At 39.5% G+C, this 22404-nt stretch overlaps 1 protein-coding gene across 1 annotated transcript in view; it reads left to right on the forward strand.

Moving 5' to 3' along the window:
• Positions 1-22404, forward strand: part of slc36a4.L (solute carrier family 36 (proton/amino acid symporter), member 4 L homeolog) — a 128061-nt gene that overhangs the window by 36899 nt on the left and 68758 nt on the right. The window contains 3 exon segments of the mRNA NM_001092969.1: positions 3036-3242; positions 4134-4232; positions 13555-13724. Of these exon segments, the coding sequence (NP_001086438.1) occupies positions 3036-3242; positions 4134-4232; positions 13555-13724 (476 nt within the window).

The following is a 22404-nucleotide window of genomic DNA, read 5'->3' on the forward strand; positions in this document are numbered from 1 at the left end:
TAAGGTGGTCTTTGCATACACCGTGATATACTACACCTGATTCAAGCTGTGCAGCTTTTGGATATTATTATCCCAGGATAGAGTATGAACAGTAGAGAATAGAAAGATAAGCCATAGAATAGTAACTGTTAAAAAAAAGCCTGTGTGGGATCCGTTATCCGGAAACCCATTATCCAGAAAGTTCTGAATTACGGAAAGGTTGTCTCCCATAGACTCTATTTTATTCAAATAATCCACATTTTTAAAAATTATTTCCCTTTTCTCTGTAACAATAAAACAGTACCTTGTACTTGATCCCAACTAAGATATAATTAATCCTTATTGGAGACAAAACCAGCCTATTGGGTTTATTTAATGTTTACATGATTTTCTAGTAGACTTAAGGTATGAAGATTCAAATTACAGAAATATCTGTTAGGGCTAGTCCACCCGAGGAGATTCGGGAAGATTTTGTTGCCTGGCGACTAATTGCCTCGTCTTTTGAGCGACTATCTCCCCGAACTGCCTCAGCGTTTTTCCCCATAGGCTACAATCAAAAGTTGCCTGCGCTAATGCACACGCGGCGATGCGTTTTTTAATAGTCGCCCAAAGTTGCCTCACAGGAAAACCCCATGTCCCGAGCAATCTACATAAACGGTCCCATACCTGTACTACATTTTGTGGCTGTTGGGGTCGGTGACCCTGACAACCAGATACCCCTTTCAATTGCAGGGCAGAATAGGAAGGTAAGTAATTTTTTTATAGTTTATAGAAGGCTGTAATTCACATTTAAATTACATTTTAGTATGATACAGGCAGTGATATTTTGAAAGAATGTGAGATTGGTCTTCACTTTTTGTGATTGTGGCCAGAAACATGTGGGATCCACAAGTCAGGCAGATTCGGGTCAACTTATGCACACAGTTTGCGGGTTTCAGTCGGGTTCAGGTTGAGCTCCTCCTTCTGCTTTCCCCACCCGCAAACTTCCTGTGATCGATTCTTCTTCCGTCTACTTATAGACGGGCCTGCCCCGTCCTCTCTCTTCTCGTGATGGCCGGACGTGGGCCTTTAAATAGAAGTGCCAAGCAGGTTTGGGGGTGGATTGGGAGCTGGTGGGTTAGGGTCAGGTGCACATCGCTAATACAGGCTACCTTCCATTCGTAGCTTTATATTTTATCTGCAGTATTTGTCACTATGGCTTAAAAGCCCTACATGCAATAAGACTGACGATCAGGATCATTTACTCAGACCAGGGGAAAAGTGCAAGAGCTTAGTCCATATTAAAGGAGACGTTATGTAAACAACAAGAATCTGCCAATGCATTAAACTTTTAGATATAGAAGAAATGTACTTTAAAAAGTTGTGTTTACTGGTTACTTTATGGAAAATTTCTGCAAAACCCCTACTACCTATCTGTTCCACTTGCTGCTGCCTCCTTTCCCAGGCTGTGCAGAGGAGCTGTTGACACTCTAAACCAGGAGTCCCCAACCTTTTTTACTCGTGAGCCACATTTAAATGTAAAAAAAAAGTTACACCTGCTTTGAGGCCACTGGGAGCAACATCCAAGAGGTTGGTGAGCAACAGTTGGGGAACACTGCTCTAAACACTGCACTGTAGGATAGGAACCAATCAGCAGCTAGGCTGACCTGATAGGGAACTGACGCCTATCTGTGCTTGTGTGACTGCAGGGCTGTGATTGGCTGTCCTACTGTGCTTCTGGCAGGGACTGTTAGGACACGCCCACCCCTCATTTGAAACAGGGCCCAGAGAACATCTAAAGGGGCTAATTAAAGACTATTCATTTACATCCAAAAATAAAAACATATAGTATATATTATTGCCTACAAACTTATGTTTTTTGATTTATCCTATATTTCCTTTAAGAAAATTTCTTTATCTACTATTGGTTGCCAGATCAACCTCTCTTGGGATAAGTAGCAGTCACTGCATTGTCTAAAACTCTCCGATAGGCCTGGTACTAGAAAACAGGGTTCCATAAATGCTGCACATTCAGGTAGGCAGCATTGCGTTACTAGGTTTGATTCCAGACAGAATAACGAGTTAGTATGTTCTCCTTGTGTTTGTGTGGGTTCCACAATACAAAAACACACAAGCAGGTTAATTGGCTCCTGGTAAATGTGACCCTAGTGTGGGTAAATGAGATAGGGACCTCAGATTGTAAGCTCCACTGGGGCAGGTAATGATGAACAATCTCTGTAAAGTGCTGCAAAATATGTTGAATAACACAGTAATACTAATAAACGGGCTGTGGCTGTGTGCCTGGGGGTTGTTCTTCTTTAAAATAACTTTTAGATGGTGTTGAGAGTAATATTCTGAGACAATTTGCAATTAGTTTTAATTTTTTATTATTTGTGGTTTTTGCGTTATTTCGCTTTTTATTCAGCAGCCCTTCAATTTGCAATCTCAGCAAGCTGGTTGCTAGGGGCCGGACCACCCAAGCAACCATGGACTGATTTGAAAAAAAGACTTGAATATAAATAGGAAAGGGAAAGATGAGTAATACAAAGTAGCAATAACAATACATTTGTAGCCTTACAGAGCATTTGTTTTTAGATGGGGGGGTCAGTGGCCCCCATTTGAAAGCTGGAAAGAGTCAGCAGAAGAAGGCAAATAATTCAAAACTATAAAAAATAAATAAAGAAGACCAATTGAAGGGTTGCTTACAATTGTCCATTCTATAACATACTAAATGTTAACTTAAAGGTGATGCACCCATTTAATTTGGGGGGCACAACAGATTCCCAATTTCTGTGGAAAGATTGGAAATTGGAAAGATTAGAAGATGTCAAATAATTAAAGAAATACTAAAAATGAATAATAAAGACCAATTAAAAAGTTGCTTACAATTGGCCATTGTATAACATACCTACTAAAAACTAACTTAAAGGTGAACCACCCCTTAAAGAGGAAGGGGCTGCAAACAGAAAACATTGGTGTTTGTTTATTCCATAGCACTGTATCAAGTTGTGTATGAGGTCCACAGCCAAGCATGATCCATTTGTGGTGGGCTAATACACTACTTATTCATTTTTCAGGTATTTGAAGTGTTTTTGGAGACCAAGTTACAGCAGTCGGAAATAGGAATATGGAGCCTTGACCTGAGAATATACATGTTCTCTTTCCTTCCGCTAATCATTCCACTGGTGTTTATTCGGGATCTGAAGAACCTGTCTTTGTTGTCTTTCTTTGCCAATGTCTCCATGGCAATCAGTCTCCTAATTGTCTATCAGTATGTAATCAGGGTAAGTAAATTGCACTTCTGTTTTCATTAGTTTTTTCCTTTTAATGAATTAATTACACCGCTTATTTGATTAGTTCATTAATGCAGCAGGGGGAAATACTGAAAGTCTGGTTTGAATACCTGCATTTCATATGGTTGCCTATCATAGTCTGCCGAAGCACAATGGGACGGCTGAGGTCAGCTCTGTGTGCAATTTCAGCAATCTGGTTGCTAGGGTCCAAATTACCCTAGCAACAGTCATTGATTTGAATAAGAGACTGGAAAATGAATAGGAGAGGCCTGAATAGAAAGATGAGTAATAAAAAGTCGCAATAACTAATGCATTTATAGCCTTACAGAGCATTTGTTTTTTTAGATGGGGTCAGTGACCCCTATTTGAAAGATGAAAAGAGTCAGTAGAAGAAGGCACATATTTCAAAAACTATAAAGAATTAATAAAGAAGACCAATTAAAGGGTTGCTTACAATTGGCCATACTGTCATGGGAAAACATGTTTTTTTCAAAACGCATTAGTTAATAGTGCTGCTCCAGCAGAATCCTGCACTGACTTCCAATTCTCAAAAGAGCAAACTGATTTTTTTATATTAAATTTTGAAGTCAGACATGGGACTAGACATATTGTCAGTTTCTCAGCTGCCCCCAGTCATGTGACTTGTGCCTGCACTTTAGGATGGAACTACTTTCTGGCAGGCTGTTATTTCTCCTACTTAATGTTACTGAATCAGTCTCAGTGGGACCTGGATATAACTATTGAGCGTTGTTCTTAGATCTGCCAGGCAGCTGTTATCTTGTGTTAGGGAGCTGCTATCTGTACATGGAACGTATTTGATCTTAGTATGCACGTAAAACATAGAAGTTACAATTTTAGCTAAATATTATATTTTTTTTCCAGAATTTATCAGACCCTCGTACACTGCCACTGGGAACGAGTTGGAAGACCTATCCATTGTTTTTTGGGACAGCTATATTTGCGTTTGAAGGAATAGGAGTGGTAAGTGATGTGTGGAATACCGATTGCTCAGGTTTCAAATGTCATTGCTCAGATGTTTATGGCTGGGGCTAGGTATGCTGTTAAATCAGTCAGTGATAGGGGTGGGCTCCGCGCTTAGTACAATCAGTATGCTTAGTAGCAGCACCCGTCAGGGAAAGGACCCACAAGTCTGTAAAAACAAAAATGATCAATTATGTACAAGAGCGCTTTTCTAAGACTTCCAAATTCCTAAATAACGTTTACGTTGGAGCAGTGGTCAGCTTAATATTTGGCACTTTGAGACGGTGCTGAAATATAAATAGAAGCAAGCCACGATAGTGAAATACATGGAGAACCTCCCTCGGATAGCCCCAATACCGATTTTACTTACAAGATGTAGATCGTTTGGAGCATATCTCGTCGAACGGTGAACGATCCGACTGTTCCTGAAGTGCTTCAAGTGCTGATTCTTGAATCCCCAGGTCTTTCTCCACTTTTCTCGACCCTTCTCTCCGTGTTCCTTGAGAAACACGTGGTCTTTCAATGGCAGGCCTGAACCTTCATAAACCATGCAAAACGTATTAATTCGTTTTGTGTGGGTAGTACTGGTTGCTTGAGATAAAACTCAAAAGGGAGCGACTCGTTTCCTTAATAAACTTTAGTCGTATTTTTATTAAAGTTCAATAAAAGGGCCCAACGCATTTCGTATATGTTATACTTCATCAGGGGCATGCTGTTATATTAGTGTTCCATTGCTAAGAGCAGTTAAAAAGACTATGTAGTAGGTAGGGATGCTCCGAATCCACTATTTGGGATTCGGTCGAATCCCTGAATTCTTTGTGAAAGATTTGGCCATATACCAAACCAAATCCTAATTTGTATATGCAAATTAGGGTCAGGAAAGGAAAAAGTAGAAAACTTTTTTTTTTTACTTCCTTGTTATGTGATGAATAGTGATGGCGCGAATTTGCAGCGTAATTCAGTGTTTCGCCACTGGCAAATAACTTGGGGAAATTGCAACGAAAATTTGCCAATTGTTTTTGACACCTGAGACAATAACAACGCCGGCAACAGTTAAACACATGCCCATTGACTTTAATGCGGGTCGCTGGCGTAGATTTTGATGCCCACATATTGACGTCGGCAGCAAAACTCGTGCTTCGCAAATTTTTCGCTGTTTTGTGAATTTTTAAGGGAAATTCACACATTTTTCAATGAAGCAAAACGGGACAAATTTACTCATCACTGGTGATGAAAAGTCACGTGATTTCCCTTCCCACCCCAAATTTACATATACAAATTAGTATTCAGATTTGGTTCGGCTAGGCACAAAGATTCGGCTGAATCCGAATCCTGCTAAAAAAGGCCGAATCCTGGCCAAATCCTGTACCGAATCCTGGATTTGTTGCATCCCTAGTATGTAGGCAGTTTGGTGGCTCCATGTCTTTAGACAGGTAGTTGTCACCAATTAAGTTGGCTGTTGATCCAACGTTTCGGCCCATATTAGGGCTTTTATCAAGGACCAAATACAAGTGAATAAGTGACTATTTGTCTTTAATAAAGGAAGGAAGTGTAGCCAATGGCTTGGGCCATGCAAGCTGACGGTCATATAATGCTACTCAAAGTCCAAATATGGGAGACCGATTTACATAAGATAGTTATATGATAGTTATATGATAGATATATGAGAGTAATGATTCTGGGACTTATTTAGTAAACAAGTGGAATTGGAATTATTCATTCAAATCTAATTCTGATAGATATTGATGAATAACAATAATGACTGCATGCACTGAAAAATAATTGTGAAAAATGGTCTATAATATTCAGTGGGATTGGACATCACAGACCAGTCACAGTTACCTTCTTAAAGGTTATGTGCAATAGTAAATATCAACATAAAATACAGAAAAACCATATCAAATCCAGAAATTGAGAAAGTGCCTTAATGGGGGCTCACCCGGGTATACTGGTTATTAAAAAAAGTCACACTTAATTATTACATAATTTAAAACAACAAACAACATTTAAAATAACATACAAAGTCACTGGTGTAACCTATACAGCAGCAGGGCCCAAGCAAGAGGGGAGCCCGGATTGCGGGGTCTGCTGCATCATAGTTCACTTCCCCAACTCATCTTTTACCTTTAAAGGAATTGTTCAGTGTAAAATTAAAGCTGGGTTAATAGATAGGCTGTGCAAAATAAAAAATGGCTCTAATATAGTTAGTTAGGCAAAAATGTAATGTATAAAGGCTGGAGTGACTGGATGTGTAACATAATAGCCAGAACACTACTTCCTGCTTTTCAGCTCACTTGGTTTCCACTGATTGGTAACCAGGCAGTAACCAATCAGTGACTTGAGGGGGGGCCACATGGTTCATAACTGTTGCTTTTGAATCTGAGCTGAATGTTGAGGATCAATTGCAAACTCACTAAACAGTTATGTCTCATGTGGCTTCCCTTATAGTCACTGACTAACTCAGAGTTAGAGAGCTGAAAAGCAGGAAGTAGTGTTCTGGCTATTATGTTACACATCCAGTCACTCCAGCCTTTATACATTACATTTTTGCCTAACTAACTATATTAGAAATATTTTTTATTTCGCACAGTTATCCAGTTTTTATTTTTACACTGAACCGTTTAAAATAAAGTTGCAGTGCCAGGGGAAGAGGACTGCGCCGGGCCCCCTCAGTAGATTTTTTGGCGGGGGGGGGCAGCACTTGAAAAAGGGGGCTTAATAAATGAGTTCTGATGTTGGTAGGCCTTGCATACTTTAGATTTAGGGCAATAATATTGTTATATATTTCCTGGCGGCAAACTTGCCTTTACAAGCAGATGGGTTGGTTGCAGAGAACATAAAGCTTACAAACCTTAGAAAGGGAAATTTAGTTTACTGTCCTGTCATTCATTTAAGAAAAAAGACGTGACTGCAAATAGACTGAAGCTGAAGACTGAAACTTAACTTGAAGGTGAACCACCCCTTTAAAATAAAACCTGTTAGAAATATCAGTGTTACAGTTATGGTTTGTTTTCCATTTCATTTCCTTTAAAGGTCAACTACTATCCCTACTACAGACTCCACAAATATCCTGCCTGTTGTGTATTTGTGCATTGGCTGCAAATAAGTTTCCTGCAGCTCCCATAAGCGAAACTATTTGGGGGTGCCCTTCTTGGAATGAATAAGGCAATTTTTTTGTAGCTGCTCCCTAAATCTCATTGCTAATTTATGTTTGTTAGCAAATGTATGTCATACACACCTTGTACATTGTAAAATTCCTGCTCCGGCTAAAGCTCATTATTTGGTACAGTCAGTGTTGGAATTAGATACATTGCTTTGCTATTGAAAAGTGTGAATATGAGTGCAGGGCTCCCCGTTCTGCATATTAGGCAAGTAAGCCTAATAACTTATCTGTTGCCGCACATTGTCATAACCCCCCCCCATCTCTGACCTGCTTTCCAATCATTTAGTCACTGCAGGATTTTGGCTACATGCGATGCACATAATAACTTTTTTTCATTGAGTTACTTTATAAAGAGAACCACAGCTAATTTATTTTAATTTTCTAAAATATTATCAAGGGGCAGATAAAATAAAATTACGGAAAACTTTAATTATTATAGACAACCAGATGTTGCAGGCCAGTTATTGTTGTGGCTGTGATAACTTGCATGCATTATGGAGGACCTCAAAATGTCTGAGGTCGGCATCTGAGTGCTTCAGGTGTGTGCATATCACGTCTAAACTACTGTAACTCTCTATTAATTGGCCTTCCCCGCCAGAGAATGTCACATCTCCATTCCAAAATGAACACTGCCGCCAGGCTTATACACCTCAGCAACCGCTCCTCCTCTGCCATGCCACTCTGACAATCCCTGCACTGGCTTCCTCTACATTTTCAGAATAAAATTCAAACTAATGACCCTGACATTCAAAGCACTTCATAACTCTGCCCCTCCCTACATCTCTGAACTCATCTCTGTATACTCACCCAACCGCTTACTATGCTCCTCTACTGACCTGCTCCTCAACTCTTCTCTCATTTCCTCCTTCATGCTCGCATTCAAGATTTTGCAAGGGCTGCACCCTTTATCTGGAATTCTCTCCCAGAGTCTGTCCGACTTTCTCCCCAATTTCTGCTTTCAAAAGATTATTAAGATAAGCCTACCCTCACTCTGTTTAGCTATCAAATGCAATACCACATACTACATCTCTCACCCACCTAATTCTGATTTTGTCCACTCCCACACCTTGTGCCTATTCCCTTCCCTTTAGATTGTAAGCCTTTTTGCAAAGGGCCTTTTTCACCTTTTGTACCAGTATTAGTCGTGATGCATGCAACTCCATATATTCTACGTATACAATTCATGTGATTTAGCTGTTTAAACATATTTACTTTACAGCGCTGCTCAATATGTTGGGTCTCTATAAATACATGTTAATAAAAATACAGTAGAACCCCCATTTTACGTTTTTCAGGGGACTAGAAAAAAATGATGTAAAATCCAGGAAAATGTAAAATGAGGGAAATGTATTATACATAATATATAGGTGGGACCACAAAACAGCAATGTAAAATGAGGGAAAACTTAAAATCAGGGGATGTAAAATTGTAGTAATATGCATTTATTTTTATTTACATCGCTTTACTTTTATATGTAGCACATCACATTCATTATATAGAGAAATAATGTTGCATTAATCCTAATTTTAGGACCCAAAATATTGCGATTGCATAATCACAATTCCATCTCCAGTGCAGTCGTTTCTCTACCAATCTTGTATTTCCTCAAATCTGACTTTTATTAATGTAAACTCCCCAGTGAGTTGAAACACAATTGCCTTTGATCTAAGTTATGAGTGTGAACACTGAAATCCCAACTTTCTTTGCATGTTCCAGCCATTTTAGGAGTCAGGAGACATTTCAGGTTTTCAAGGTGTACCTGTACCACAATATATAGGAGTGCTTGAGTTAGAGAAATTAATGGTCTCCTTAGTTTGAAGAATGATTCTTAGGGGTATAACTTCATCAAACGCTTAGCAGAGATGGGGATTTCTATTAAAGCAGAACTAAAGCGTAACTAAAGAAGTAGCTAGAAATGTTGTTCATTATGTTTTGTGCTTCTGCACCAGCCCAGGCAACCACAGCCCTTTAGCAGTAAAGATCTGTGTCTCCAAAGATGCCCCAGTAGCTCCCCATCTTCTTTTCTGCTGATTCACTGCACATGCTCTGTGCTGCTGTCACTTACTGAGCTTAGGGACCCACTCACAATATACAGTACACATAGAATAGAAATGTCACAATATAAGGCTGATTAGTAATTAATACAGATAATTACTACATGGCAGCACAGAAACCAGTGCAACTAGCATCAGAATTTAATAATCAGCAAACCTGTAGCATCAGCTTATATTACAGGGGAAGCTCATTTTCTGCTGGATAATTAGTGACGAGCCCTAAGCTTAGCTTCTCAACAGCCAATCAGAGCCCACTGAGCATGTGAGTGTCACAGACACTTTCCAAGATGGTGACCCCCTGTGACAAGTTTGAAGTCCTGGATCATTGCTGCTATTGACAAGCTGAAACTTTAGGCTGGCGTAATAAGTTCAGTATATAAAATATGACATTTTTAGCTACATTCATTTTAGGGTTTAGTTCACCTTTAAGTGTTTAACAACATGCATGTTGAGTGTTTTGGCACTACACACTAAATCTGCCCATATACTGTCTGATCTGCTCGTTATGCAAGGCCATCAAATATGCAGATCTGGGCCCAATTTTGCCACTAACATGATAGGACTGATCATATAGAGGGACCTACATCAACATGCTGAACCAGCTACCTTTGTTAGTAGCACCTTACTTTGCATCCATTGTTGTGCTTTGTGGTTGTGTATGTGAGTCTTGTATTATCAACATAACACCACACTTTTGTCTCTTACAAGCCCACACGCTGCTTATCCAAAATTAATGTTTGCCAATGAACTGCAACATGAACGAGTCTGTTCCATTCTTGCAAAATATCAATATTTACACAATGAAATTATTTACGACATTTGCTAAATTCATCTCTGTTCTTCCAGAAATGTGTTTTCTGAATTTTGATGAATCCTGTTTTCAATACAAAATGATTGCACTGTACGTTCATCTTTGTATTTGCAAAGTATAATGATGTGTTCAGGAAAAAAATTGACTTACATTTTAATTGGATGACTGCAAGTTATAGAATTAAATTTTCTTTCTGCTATATTATAGCACATCCTTTGTGCAATGTAGTTATTTTCTATTTACTCCCAGTTTTCTTAATTAAGATAGGATTAAGGTTTCCCATATTTTCAATGTGGCCTACATACACAATTCATTTGCCTTTCCCACATTTTATTTACCAGTTGGGCTTTCCAGCTGACACAAGGTCACCCATTCCGATTAGAAGAAAAGAGGTTCCGCTTTAATATTTGGAAGGGTTTTTTTTACAGTCGTAGTGGCTTTAAGAAGGGGTTGGATGGTGTTTAGCAAGTGATGGAATACAGGATTATGGGAGATAGCTCATAGTACAAGTTGATCCAGGGACTAGTCCGATTGCCATTTTGGAGTCAGGAAGGAATTTTTTTCTCTTAAGGCAAATTGGAGAGACTTCAGATGGGTTTTTTTTTTTGCCTTCTTCTGGATCAACTGGCAGTTAGGCAGGTTAAAAAAAGGTTAAAAGGTTGAACTTGATGGACTTGTGTCTTTTTTCAACCTAACTTACTATGTTACTATGTTATATTAACCATACGCATTTAAGGGAACTGACAACAATATGTATATCGCCCTACATAAAACAGTAACAGAGACAGCCCGGTAATTTCAAGGGCTGCCCGATTCTCTAAGACTGACACGGCAATCAGCCAATGGCAGGTCGCCGCATAATAGCCCCCCTCCGACATCTTGGCCCGTCCCCTCCATATCCAGGCCCTGCCCCCTGTGAGTTACATCCCGTCCCCTTTACATCACAGCCAGGGCCATAACTAGGGGTAGGCAGAGTAGGCACATGCCTAGGGTGCAAAGCTGGGGGGGGCGCCAGGCACGTACCTGCTCTGACGCCTACCCCATTGTCCGGTCCCGTCTCTCCCCGACTGCGCACATACTTTCGCACATGCGCACTCGAGCGCACGTACTTTTGCGCATGCACGCTCAAGTGCACTTCCGCGCATGTACGCTCGAGCATACTTTCACGCATGCACGATCGAGCGCACTTCCGCGCATGCGCACCCCAGCATGCACGCAGCCGGCGCTGTGCCTCGGCCAGGTTGCCTAGGGCGCCTGGCTGGGTTGGCCCGGCTCTGATCACAGCCCCCCCCCGCCCGGTCTCCACCGGCTAAAAGGTGGCAACCCTATTCCCGAGGCTTCATGGTGACCCATCATAAACATTGGTTCTACTGAAGGTCTTTGTGAGGCCTTTACACTATAATTCTGTATATATACTAGGGATGCACAGAATCCACTGTTGTGGATTTGGCCAAATCCCCAAATCCTTGGCGAAAGATTTGGCCGAATACCGAACCAAATACGAATCCTAATTTGCATGCGCAAATTAGGGCTGGGAAGTGAAAACATTTTTTACTTCCTTGTTTTGTGACAAAAAGTCACGTGATTTCCCTCCCCGTCCCTAATTTGCATATGCACATTAGGATTCGGTTCTGCTGAGCAGAAGGATTTGGCCAAATCCTGCTGAAAAAGGCCGAATACTGGCCGAATCCCCAACCAAATCGTGAATTTGGTGCATCCCTAATGTATACATTGGCAACTTTAATCCCCCAGAGAAGTTAATACTACAAATGCGGTACCTACTTCATATTTAAAGGGGTCGTGCACTTTTAACTTTCAGTATGTTAGAAAGTGGTACATTCTAAACAACATTTCAATAGACCTTTATTTGTATAGTTTTTTTAATTATTTGCTTTCTTCTGACTCTTTCCAGCTTTCGAAAAAGCAAATGCAACAAATGTATTGTTACTGTTACTTTTTATTACTCATCTTTCTATTCAGTCCTCTTCTATTCATATTCCAGTCTCTTATTAGGGTCTTTTGGACCAGATGACATTATGCACTTTTAGATAGGAAAGAAAAGAAAGATGCAGCAGTTTATTCCTGCTGCATCCACATGGTCTTATCCATCTGCCAACAGTTGAATCCTCTTCCAAACTCTTTATTGGTATAGTAAATAATAAGATAATTATGTGTCTGGGGAAATAGGATAATTATGCGTCAGGGGAAAATACATTAAGCCAGTACATAGAGGTGGAAGGAGCTGTATGTGTATATACAATGTGACCCCTTTAATGGCATGTTGTGGATGAATGAACTAAGCTTTCTAATGAGTGTATAACACTGGAAATTTCAAAAATGCCTCAAGCATATCAGTAAGTTTTCAGGTCATGAGTGTAGCGATGTGTTAGGGAATTAATTATGAAAAACTTAGGGGACTACATGGAAATGTAGCACAGGATTGTTCTTTGTATGAACATTGATATTATTAACTGTACAAACCTTCATGGATAATAATAATACTGAATTTAATATTGCAAAGCCGTTGCCATTTTATTTGCCTGAATGACAAAGTACAATATACAGGTATGGGATCCAGAAACCCGTTATTTTTCTCGAGTTTTTTACCAAGTTAATTTATTAATAAATACGCCAAAATCAGGCATGAGAGTTTGGTCAAGCTTTTTTTATTGGGACAATGAAATAGTTTGTGGTTTATTAAATAACCCCCTTAGTGTATGGAGATCCAAATTATGGAAAGATTCATTATGTGGAAAACCCCATGTCCTGAGAATTCTGGATATCACATTCACGTCCCATACCTTTATTCTACTGTTTATGCTGCTATTCCTACTACCATAGCATAACTGGGGTTATTTACCAATGGCGGGCAGCACAAACCACCAAGCATTTTGCACTTTGCACCCTGCACCGCTGATAGCATCCACAGGCGTGGCTCTGGAGTCTAAGGACTTGCACTCCCCCTCTTGAATGTAACTCTGCCTGTGTCACCAGCACTGTTTTCATGAGGGGTGGGTGATAAGTAGGCATCCCTTACCTGTCCCTTACCCTGCATGTCACTCAGATGAGCAAGTTTGGGGTGCTGCGCTTTTTATTTGCAGAAAGAGTGGAGAGCTCAGCAAGACCCTGGGCCTAAGTGCTTTGAATAATGCCATTTTGCACTCTTAATGCCCTAGCACTTGCGTTTGAAGTCATCATAAATATTCAATACTTCATACATCCAGCTTATTAAGTATAGATATGCATTGTACACCCACACAGCAATAATGGTTGGCCCTTTCCCTCCCATTGCAGGTGCTTCCCCTAGAGAATCGTATGAGGGACAAAAAAGACTTCTCCAAAGCTCTGAATATTGGCATGGCAATAGTGACCACTCTGTACATCTCTCTAGCTACACTTGGCTACTTTTGCTTTGGAGATCAAATCAAGGGCAGCATAACCCTGAACCTTCCCCAAGATTCATGGTAAGTTACAATCTTTATTTGTTTGCCAGGGTTGCAGTTCTATAAAGGGGAGATCACTTGCTCATTCATGTCCTAGTTTAGTTTGCTGTATTTCTACAGAAAAATACAAAAGGTCCTCTGCACTCAATTATCAATTATCAATAAATTAAGGATACTGAGACATTTTGTGCCTTAAGCTACTAAAAAATGCCTTCCCCATTTAAACAAAACAGGGATTGTTTGTCCATATATTGCAATATATTTAAGCTGGCCAACTAGGTCAAAGTCATCCTCGATATAGCTAGCCACCTATCCGTTGATCTGGCCAATTAGGAGTAGACAGCTAAACAAGAAAAATCTGGACCCCAGAAATCAAATTGTGCGGTTGTAAAATTGTTTTTATTAAAAATGACATGTTATTTGCAAAATACCCAACAGCGATATAAGATTTATGTTTATCTGTATACAGGACCTGGTATCCAAAATACTCCAATTACGGGAAAGCCATCTCCCATAGGGGGAAATTTACTAAAGGGCGAAGTGGCTAACATCATTTCGGTACTTTGCCGATTTATTAATGGTTGCTAGCGTAATTTCGCCAAGGAGATAGACTCTGGTGCAACTTTTTACTCTAACGCCAGGCGAATTTTCGCTATGGCAAAAGAGCGTTATTACGCAAATTCACTAAGTTTTTGATTTTACTGAACGTTACCTCTATCGCCAGACTTGCCTTCGGCACCTCAGACCAGGCAAAGTGCAATAGAGTAGATAGGAGTTCCTCAAAAAAAAGTTGAACATTTTTCTAAGTCCCAAAAAACGCTGGCGTCTTTTCCTTTTTACAGGGTGATAGGCTGAAAAAGATTGACATTTTTTTTTGGGGGTACCCTCCTTACCCCCCACGTTTGATAAAAAATGGCACCTAAACTTTGGGCACATGTGTAGGATATTATAACACCTCTATATAATTTTATTAAGGTTCCCTGGCCTTGTGTAGTGTATGTACTTCAACTGCACGCCGTATGCAACGCTAGCGTAACTTTGAACTGATGAGTGTATTTTTGCTAGCGTAATTTCGCCATCTTCGTGAATTAGCGTTGTTGCGATGTTCATAAAGCCAGCGCTGGCGAAATTTGACCCGAGCCTTCTAGAGAACAGGTCCTTTACCTGCAGTTTGATTTGTAAGAGTTGTATGCTATTCCCATTGACTTCTACACGAACCCGCCAGCTTTTAGATTCTGAAGTTTTACATTCAAGTTTTATGTGCTTAATAAATACTAATCATTCAAGTTTTTGAATTTATCTCGAGTTTTTGTGCAAAAAAAAAAACGCATTGTGGAAACAATTCATTTTCAAACTTTGGTAAACTTTCGTCCTGCTCTAAGTCACTTGCACCATCGTAAACGAGAAAGAAAATAACTAACCACAAAGATTATTTCACTGTGATATATTTCCGCGGGCAGTAGTAAGACAGATACAATTAAAAGCTGCAATAAAAGAGAGAACCCAAAAAGTTACAAAAAGCATTTTACAAAATATCGACAGCTTGCGATTGTGTGGCCCTTCAGGGGATTTCCTGCTCGCGCCCAACAGGGGATCCGTTTTTTATATCAAAATACTATATGAACCGACTAAAGCCTGCGAACTGAAATGCACTTAAAAGCTTAAAACGTCAGCTTTATTTCCTGAATATTAAAAATGTATTAGATCCTGAAAGAAAGCAGTGCCAATTTCATACATTCTTTCACAAAAGAAAAATACTTGAAATAATCTTCCTTGAACATTTTCTGGTTCCGTTGCTGTAGAATGCCCTGGAAAAGCTATACTCGATTTGAAAGAAGCAGGCGCTTCTCAAGATTGATTTCTGTGCTTTGATGGGTGCGGAGCAATATCCACCCTCAAACTGAAATAATTCAGGAGCTAATTAACGTGACCAAGACTGACAAGTGTTCCGATTACCAAGAGTCAAAGTGCCACCTATGTTCATTGAAATAAAATAATTATTTGTAAATGTTGTGTGTTTATGACTATTTTGGGCAAATAAACAACAGCTTTGCCTTGCTTTAGTGAAGAGATTTTCACTGCAAAATGTACATACCGGTACCAACTCTTGCTGGTAATGGCACTGCTGATCACCCTTTCTCTCCATTCTATAGCTAAATTTAGCACAAGGGCACAATTTACATCACCTCTTTACATGGACACCTCCAAGAGCTCTCTAGGGTGGCTCTGAAAACACCCCTTTTAAGAGAAAATTTACCCTTATGCTCCGCTTGGTCTCTTTCTTTTCTTCTGTCAATAATAGACCTTAAACCACCTACAGTACCTATATTGCACCTTTGCGAAGGGGACTTTATCCCTTAAAGGTGAACTACATCTTAAAGAAGAAGGAAAGGTCTTTTTACTTGGCAAAAAGTGCCAAAAGCACCCCAAGTGATCGCATGTACTTACCTGAAACCCCAGGCCAGTGCACCTATTAGGAGAAACTGCACTTGTCCGAGGGTTCTTCTAGTGAGCACCACAGAGCGATAGTCTTCTGGCTTCTTCTTTCTTCAAATTTCTCGGGGCAGACACATACGCAATAGAATGAAATAGCCGTAAATTTCATTAAATTTCAGCTTTCTACTCTACTACGCATGCGCAGCCGCAAGAAAAAAGAAACAGGAAGCCGATCGCTCTGTTGTGCTCACGGGAATGACCCAGGGCCGGTGCAGTTTTCTGCTAATAGGAGCACCTGTCCACGGTTTCCGGTAAGTAAATGGGATAACTTGGGGGTGCCTAACTTTTGGCACCCCAAGTAAAAAGACCTTTCCTTCACCTTTAACTAAATAAGTAGGGCAGAAACAATGTACATTATGTTTTGTGCTTCTGTACCAGCCCAAGGCAACCACTGCCCTTTAGCAGTAAAGATCTGTGTCTCCAAAGATGCCCCAGTAGCTCCCCATCTTCTTTTCTGCTCATTCACTGCACATGCTGTTGGCTGTTGGAAGTTATTAAGTCTACTAAAAAATCATTTAAATATTAAATAAACCCAATAGGCTGGCTTTGCTACCAATAAGGATTTATTATATCTTAGTTTGGACCGAGTACAATGTACTGTTTTATTATTATTACAGTGAAAAAGGAAATCATTTTTAAAAAAATTTGGATTTTTTGATAATTAAATCTATGGAAGGTGACCATTCCGTAATTCAGAGCTATATGGGTAATGTTTTTCTGGGTAATGGATCCCCTACCTGTACCACGAGTGTAACATTTATTTCTCAATATATACAGTCATATGAAATAGTTTTGGAACCCCTCTCAGCAAGCATAATAATTTACTCCACTTCCAACAAAACAGTGGTATATCTTTCATTTCCCAGGAACATCTGAGTACTGGGGTGTTTTCTGAACAAAGATTTTTAGTGAAGCAGTATTCAGTCGTATGAGATTAATGGTGGCCATAGACACACAGGTCCGATCGTATGAATCGAGGATTCGGATCGTGTGTGGCGTGAGCCGACATCTTTCGCCCGGCGGAGATCGGTCGTTTGGTCGATCGGTCAGGTTTGATTTTGACCGACCGATCCCGCCGGAGCTCATGGCCATACGGCCGAACAATCAGATTACCCCCGATATAGCCATGCCTGTTAATGGCATATCGGGGAAAGATCCGCTCGTTTGGCAACATCGCCAAATGAGCGGATCTTTGCATCTATGGCCACCTTAAATCAAATGTGAAAAACTGACTGTGCATTTGGGCACCCATGTAGTTTTGCTAATTTGAATGCATGTAATTGCTCAATACTGATTACTGGCAACACCAAATTGGTTGGATTAGCCCATTAAGCTTTGAACTTTATAGGCAGGTGTGTCCAATCATAAGAAAAGGTATATACGATGGCCAATTGCAAGTTGTGCTTCTGTTTGACTCTCCTCTGAAGAGTAACAGTATGGGATCCTCAAAGCAACTCTCAAAAGATCTGAAAACAAAGATTGTTCAGTATCATGGTTTCGGGGAAGGCTACAAAAAGCTATCTCTTTCAACTGTAAGGAATGTAATCACGAATGGAAGACCACAGGCACAGTTGCTGTAAAACCCAGGTCTGGCAGGCCAAGAAAAATACAGGAGCGACATATGCGGAGGATTGTGAGAATGGTTACAGACAACCCAAAGATCACCTCCAAAGACTTGCAAGAACATCTTCCTGCAGATGGTGTATCTGTACATCGTTCTACAATTCAGGGCAATTTGCACAAAGAACATGTGGATGGCAGGGGGATGAGAAAGAAGCCCTTTCTGCACTCACGCCACAAACAGAGTCACTTGTTGTATGCAAAAGCTCATTTAGACAAGCCACAGTCATTTTGGAACAAAGTGCTTTGGACTGATGAAACAAAAATTGAGTTATTTGGTCATAACAAAAAGCGCATTGCATGGTGGGGAAGAACACCGCATTCCAAGAAAAACACCTGCTACCTACTGTCACATTTGGTGGAGGTCCCATCATGCTGTGGGGCTGTGTGGCTAGTTCAGGGACTACTGGGGCCCTTGTTAAAGTCGAGGGTCAGATGAATTCAACCCAATATCAACAAATTCTTCAGGATAATGTTCAAGCATCAGTCACAAAGTTGAAGTTACGCAGGGGTTGTTGGATATTCCAACAAGACAATGATCCTAAACACACTCAGAAATCTACAAAGGCATTTATGCAGAGGGAGAAGTACAATATTCTGGAAAGACTGTCACATTCTCCGGACTTGAATATCATTGAAAATCTATGGGATGATTTGAAGCAGGCTGTCCATGCTCGAGAGCCATCAAATTTAACTGAACTGGAGAGATTTTGTATGGAGAAATGATCAAAAATACCACCATCCAGAATCCAGACACTGATCAAAGGCTATACGAGGCGTCTAGAGGCTGTTACATCTGCAAAAGGAGCTCAACTAAGTATTGATGTAATATCTCGGTTGGGGTGCCCAAATTTATGCACCTGCCTAATTTTGTTATGCATATTTTCTGTTAATCCAATAAACTTTGTCACTGCTGAAATGCTAATGTTTCCATAAGGCATGTTATATATTAAAAGGAAGTTGCTAATTTGAAAGCTCAGCCAATGATAGACAAAACGCCAAAGAATTAAGAGGGGTTCCCAAACTTTTTTATATGACTGTACAGTTAATATGTATATTAGATATAAAATGTGTTATCCACTCATGCTAAGCATCTCTTGTTTAATTCTAATTCAGTCGACTTGTGTTGGAATTGTTGCTGTTATTATCTGTGTGGTGAGAGAAGGCATTTAGAAGCTGTATAAAGCTGATATGATTTGATTAAATAAACATGAAACACTTGACCACTCGGGATTTGAATTACGTATAATCACTCAACAGTTTACAGGTGGATTTGCAAATTATTATCTGTACAGTGAAACTTCCTGTGAATGTTTCCTGATGCCCTTGACGGTTCAGCTACAAATAATTCCTGCAGAAATGTACTTCTTGGCTGAATATCGGGAACTCCTGCTGTTGCGCTTCTTACCTTTCTCCACTCTACTTTCACAATTAACTGGCCCACTTAGCACTTCTACATACTTTCTTCTCTTTCACTCAAGCATACCTAACAAAATTATTGCAGCTCTTCTGACCAAAGGATGGAGATGAAAGCTGTTCCTGCTCTCATACTCTGAATTCTTCTTATTTAGGAAGCTGACAATTTTTTCAAGTTTTAAGTCTGATAGAGGGAGTGGAAGAAATTATTCTGACACGCGTAACAGTTTCATAATATGCTTGGTTGAACAGCCAGTCCCATAAACATTTAATGCATTCCAGCTTCCACAACAAGTTACCAGCTTGCAGATACTATTATAAAGTATCCAAAATTACAGATTAATGATGGGCATATATTGTAAGATCTCCTCATTTGGTAAAGTCTTACTATTTTATTTTTAAACTATGGTGCAGATTTACAAACATTTAGGGGGTTATATATCAAAGGTCGAATGTAGAGTTTTTATACCTTGAATGAACTCCTTTTAACTCACAACTCGAATGGAATCTTATTTAAGAAAAAACTCAAATGGGGAAAACTGAATTCTGCGAGTTCCAGTTGCGAAACCTGAAATAAACTCTCAAACTCTCCAAAAAACCCATGAAGGCTATTAACATCTTCAAATGGTTCAAGGGTCCCATAAGATTGACTCTTACATGACCTTGACAGGATATAGATGGTATTTTTTCAGATTTATGCTATTTCCTGGGTTGGGGTATAATACATCTTGAAAAATTGTAGTTTTTTTTTAAACTACATCAACTTGAAAACTCGAATTTTCGTGGAAAACAACTTAAAACTTAATAAATCTGCCCCTTAAATTGATGAATCCTGAAGAGTTCCAAGCAGTTACATTTTCTTTCATAAAATAAAAGTGTTTAACAAATTAAAACTTAAAGGGGACCTGTCACCCAAAAAAATTCATCCAAATCATATTTTATCATGTTAGTCAAGCAAAATGAACTTTCATTACATTGTATAAATTATTTGAATCTTGTTTCCATCAGTCTGGGAACTCATAAATATAGCAAGCAGGCAGGAGCCATTTTGTGGACACTGTTATTAAGGCAAGCCTTGCATCATCTCAGAATCTTGTTTGTGCACCAGAATGGGGGACCTGATGTCCATCCCCATGCACTGGCTTCACAATTAAATGGTTAAGAGAACGGAGGAATGTGGGGAGAGCAGTGACATGTAGGAAGTGCTGAATGGAAAGTGAAAGTAATTGTTTGCCCGCCTCTATGCCTAAGGCATAGAGGAGGGGCAGGCAATATTTTATTGACAGCTGAGATTTTTAAATGAGTTTACAACAGTTATGAACACTTTAATTAAAAAAAAAATTGGATTTCATGTTTTATTTGAAAAGGACTTTTAATATAGAGCTTTTTATGTCTGGATGACAGGTCCACTTTAATTCAGTTCAAGTTTATTTGGGAATTATCAGTTTGGTGGGATATTAGAGCTTTTTAGAGCTTTTTATTTACATCCAAAAACATTGTACAGATGAAGCCACTTGGATTTGTGTGTTAAATGCGTCATGACTCGGGATTAATTGAAGAAACTGTGTTACCTAAAGTCATCTTAATTCATTTAATGCATTTAACCTTTTCAGGCACCATTGTTCACAATGGGGAATGCTTTAATTAGATGGGATGCTGTGACGTAATTTTCTGTGTTAAGTGGGATATCTGAGTTTAGTTATTCTGTGGGCAGTTCCCACTTTATTTCAGTAACAAGCAGATGAAAGTTCTGGTGTTGATTCCAAGTGTGGAATTTGCATTTAAAAAGTTGTTGCTGGGAACTCAATGAGAAGTCCAAAGAGCTGTCGGTGCAAGTCAAGCAGGCCATCAATATGGTGTGAAAACAAACTCATCAGAGAGATGGCAGAAACATTATGAATGACCAAAACAACAATTTGATACCTGTCTAAAAAGAAAGAAGGAACTGATGACCTCATCACAAAAAGCCTGGACAACCACAGAAGACTGCTGTACTAAAAGGACTACATAATTCTTTCTATGGTGATGAACATCCCTTCACAATATCTAGCTAAGTCAAGAACACTGTCCAGGAGGGAGTAGTATTATTTTCAAAGTGTACAGCTAAGAGAGGACTTTATGAAATTAAATATAGAGGATTTGCCACAGCATGCAAACCACGGGTAGGCCTCAGGAATTTAAAGGTCAGATTAGACTTTGCCAGAAAACATCTAAAAAAAGTATGCCTGAAACAATATTCTTTGGAGAGTTGGAACTAAGATCCATAGGTTCCAGAATAATGAGAAGAGGATGGAGAAGTGATGGAACGGTTATTGATTTGAAGCATAACACATCTATTAAAAAATGCGGTGAAGGCAGTTTTATTGTATGACCATGTGTAAATTCCTTTGGAACTGGGTCACTTGGGTTTATTGATGATATAACGGCTGACAGAAGCAACGGGATGAATTTTGAATTACATAGGTCTATACTATCTGCTCAGATTCCGGCAAATACTGCAAAACTGATAGAAAGTCGCTTCAAAGTAAAGATGGACAATGACCCAAAACATACTGTGAAATCAACCGAAGAACTTTTTGAGCAAAGAAGTGCAGTATTCTGGCATGACCGAGTAAGGTCACCTGTACACAACAAATTGAACTTGCATTTCACTTGCTGGAGACAATTAAAGGCAGAAAGATTAATGAACAAGCAGCAACTTAAGAAAGCTGCAGCAAAAGCCTGGCAAAGCGTTACTACATTGTGGCCCCATATACTTGTGTTAATGGCCATCCCATCAACACTCAGAGGCAGATATCTTCAAACCTGGTGTATTATTGACTGTAAAGGTATACGTAAAAAAACAAAACAAAAAAAAAAAACGTGATTTTGGTGAAACAGTGCCATCTTTGGCTCCTGTAGATGGCACAATCAGTTTGAAATCATGAGAGGTGTGGGACTTCCAGTATCACTTGTTTTTTTAATACTGTGTTTTGTGTGTTTGTGCTTTTAAATACTACTACAACTTTGCAAGTGGTACTAAGATTGTTTCATTGTAGATAGAGTGTAGTATTAAAAATTCAAGGGGATGTGTACCTTGGCAGTAACCCTTGTTCAACATGAGTGCAATGAATAGAGGTTGTGCTAAATGTATTTTTCCCTATAGTTTTAATAGTTTAGTCCTTGTGAG

This window comes from Xenopus laevis, chromosome 2L, assembly GCF_017654675.1.
Source record: "Xenopus laevis strain J_2021 chromosome 2L, Xenopus_laevis_v10.1, whole genome shotgun sequence".
NCBI lineage: Eukaryota > Metazoa > Chordata > Amphibia > Anura > Pipidae > Xenopus > Xenopus laevis.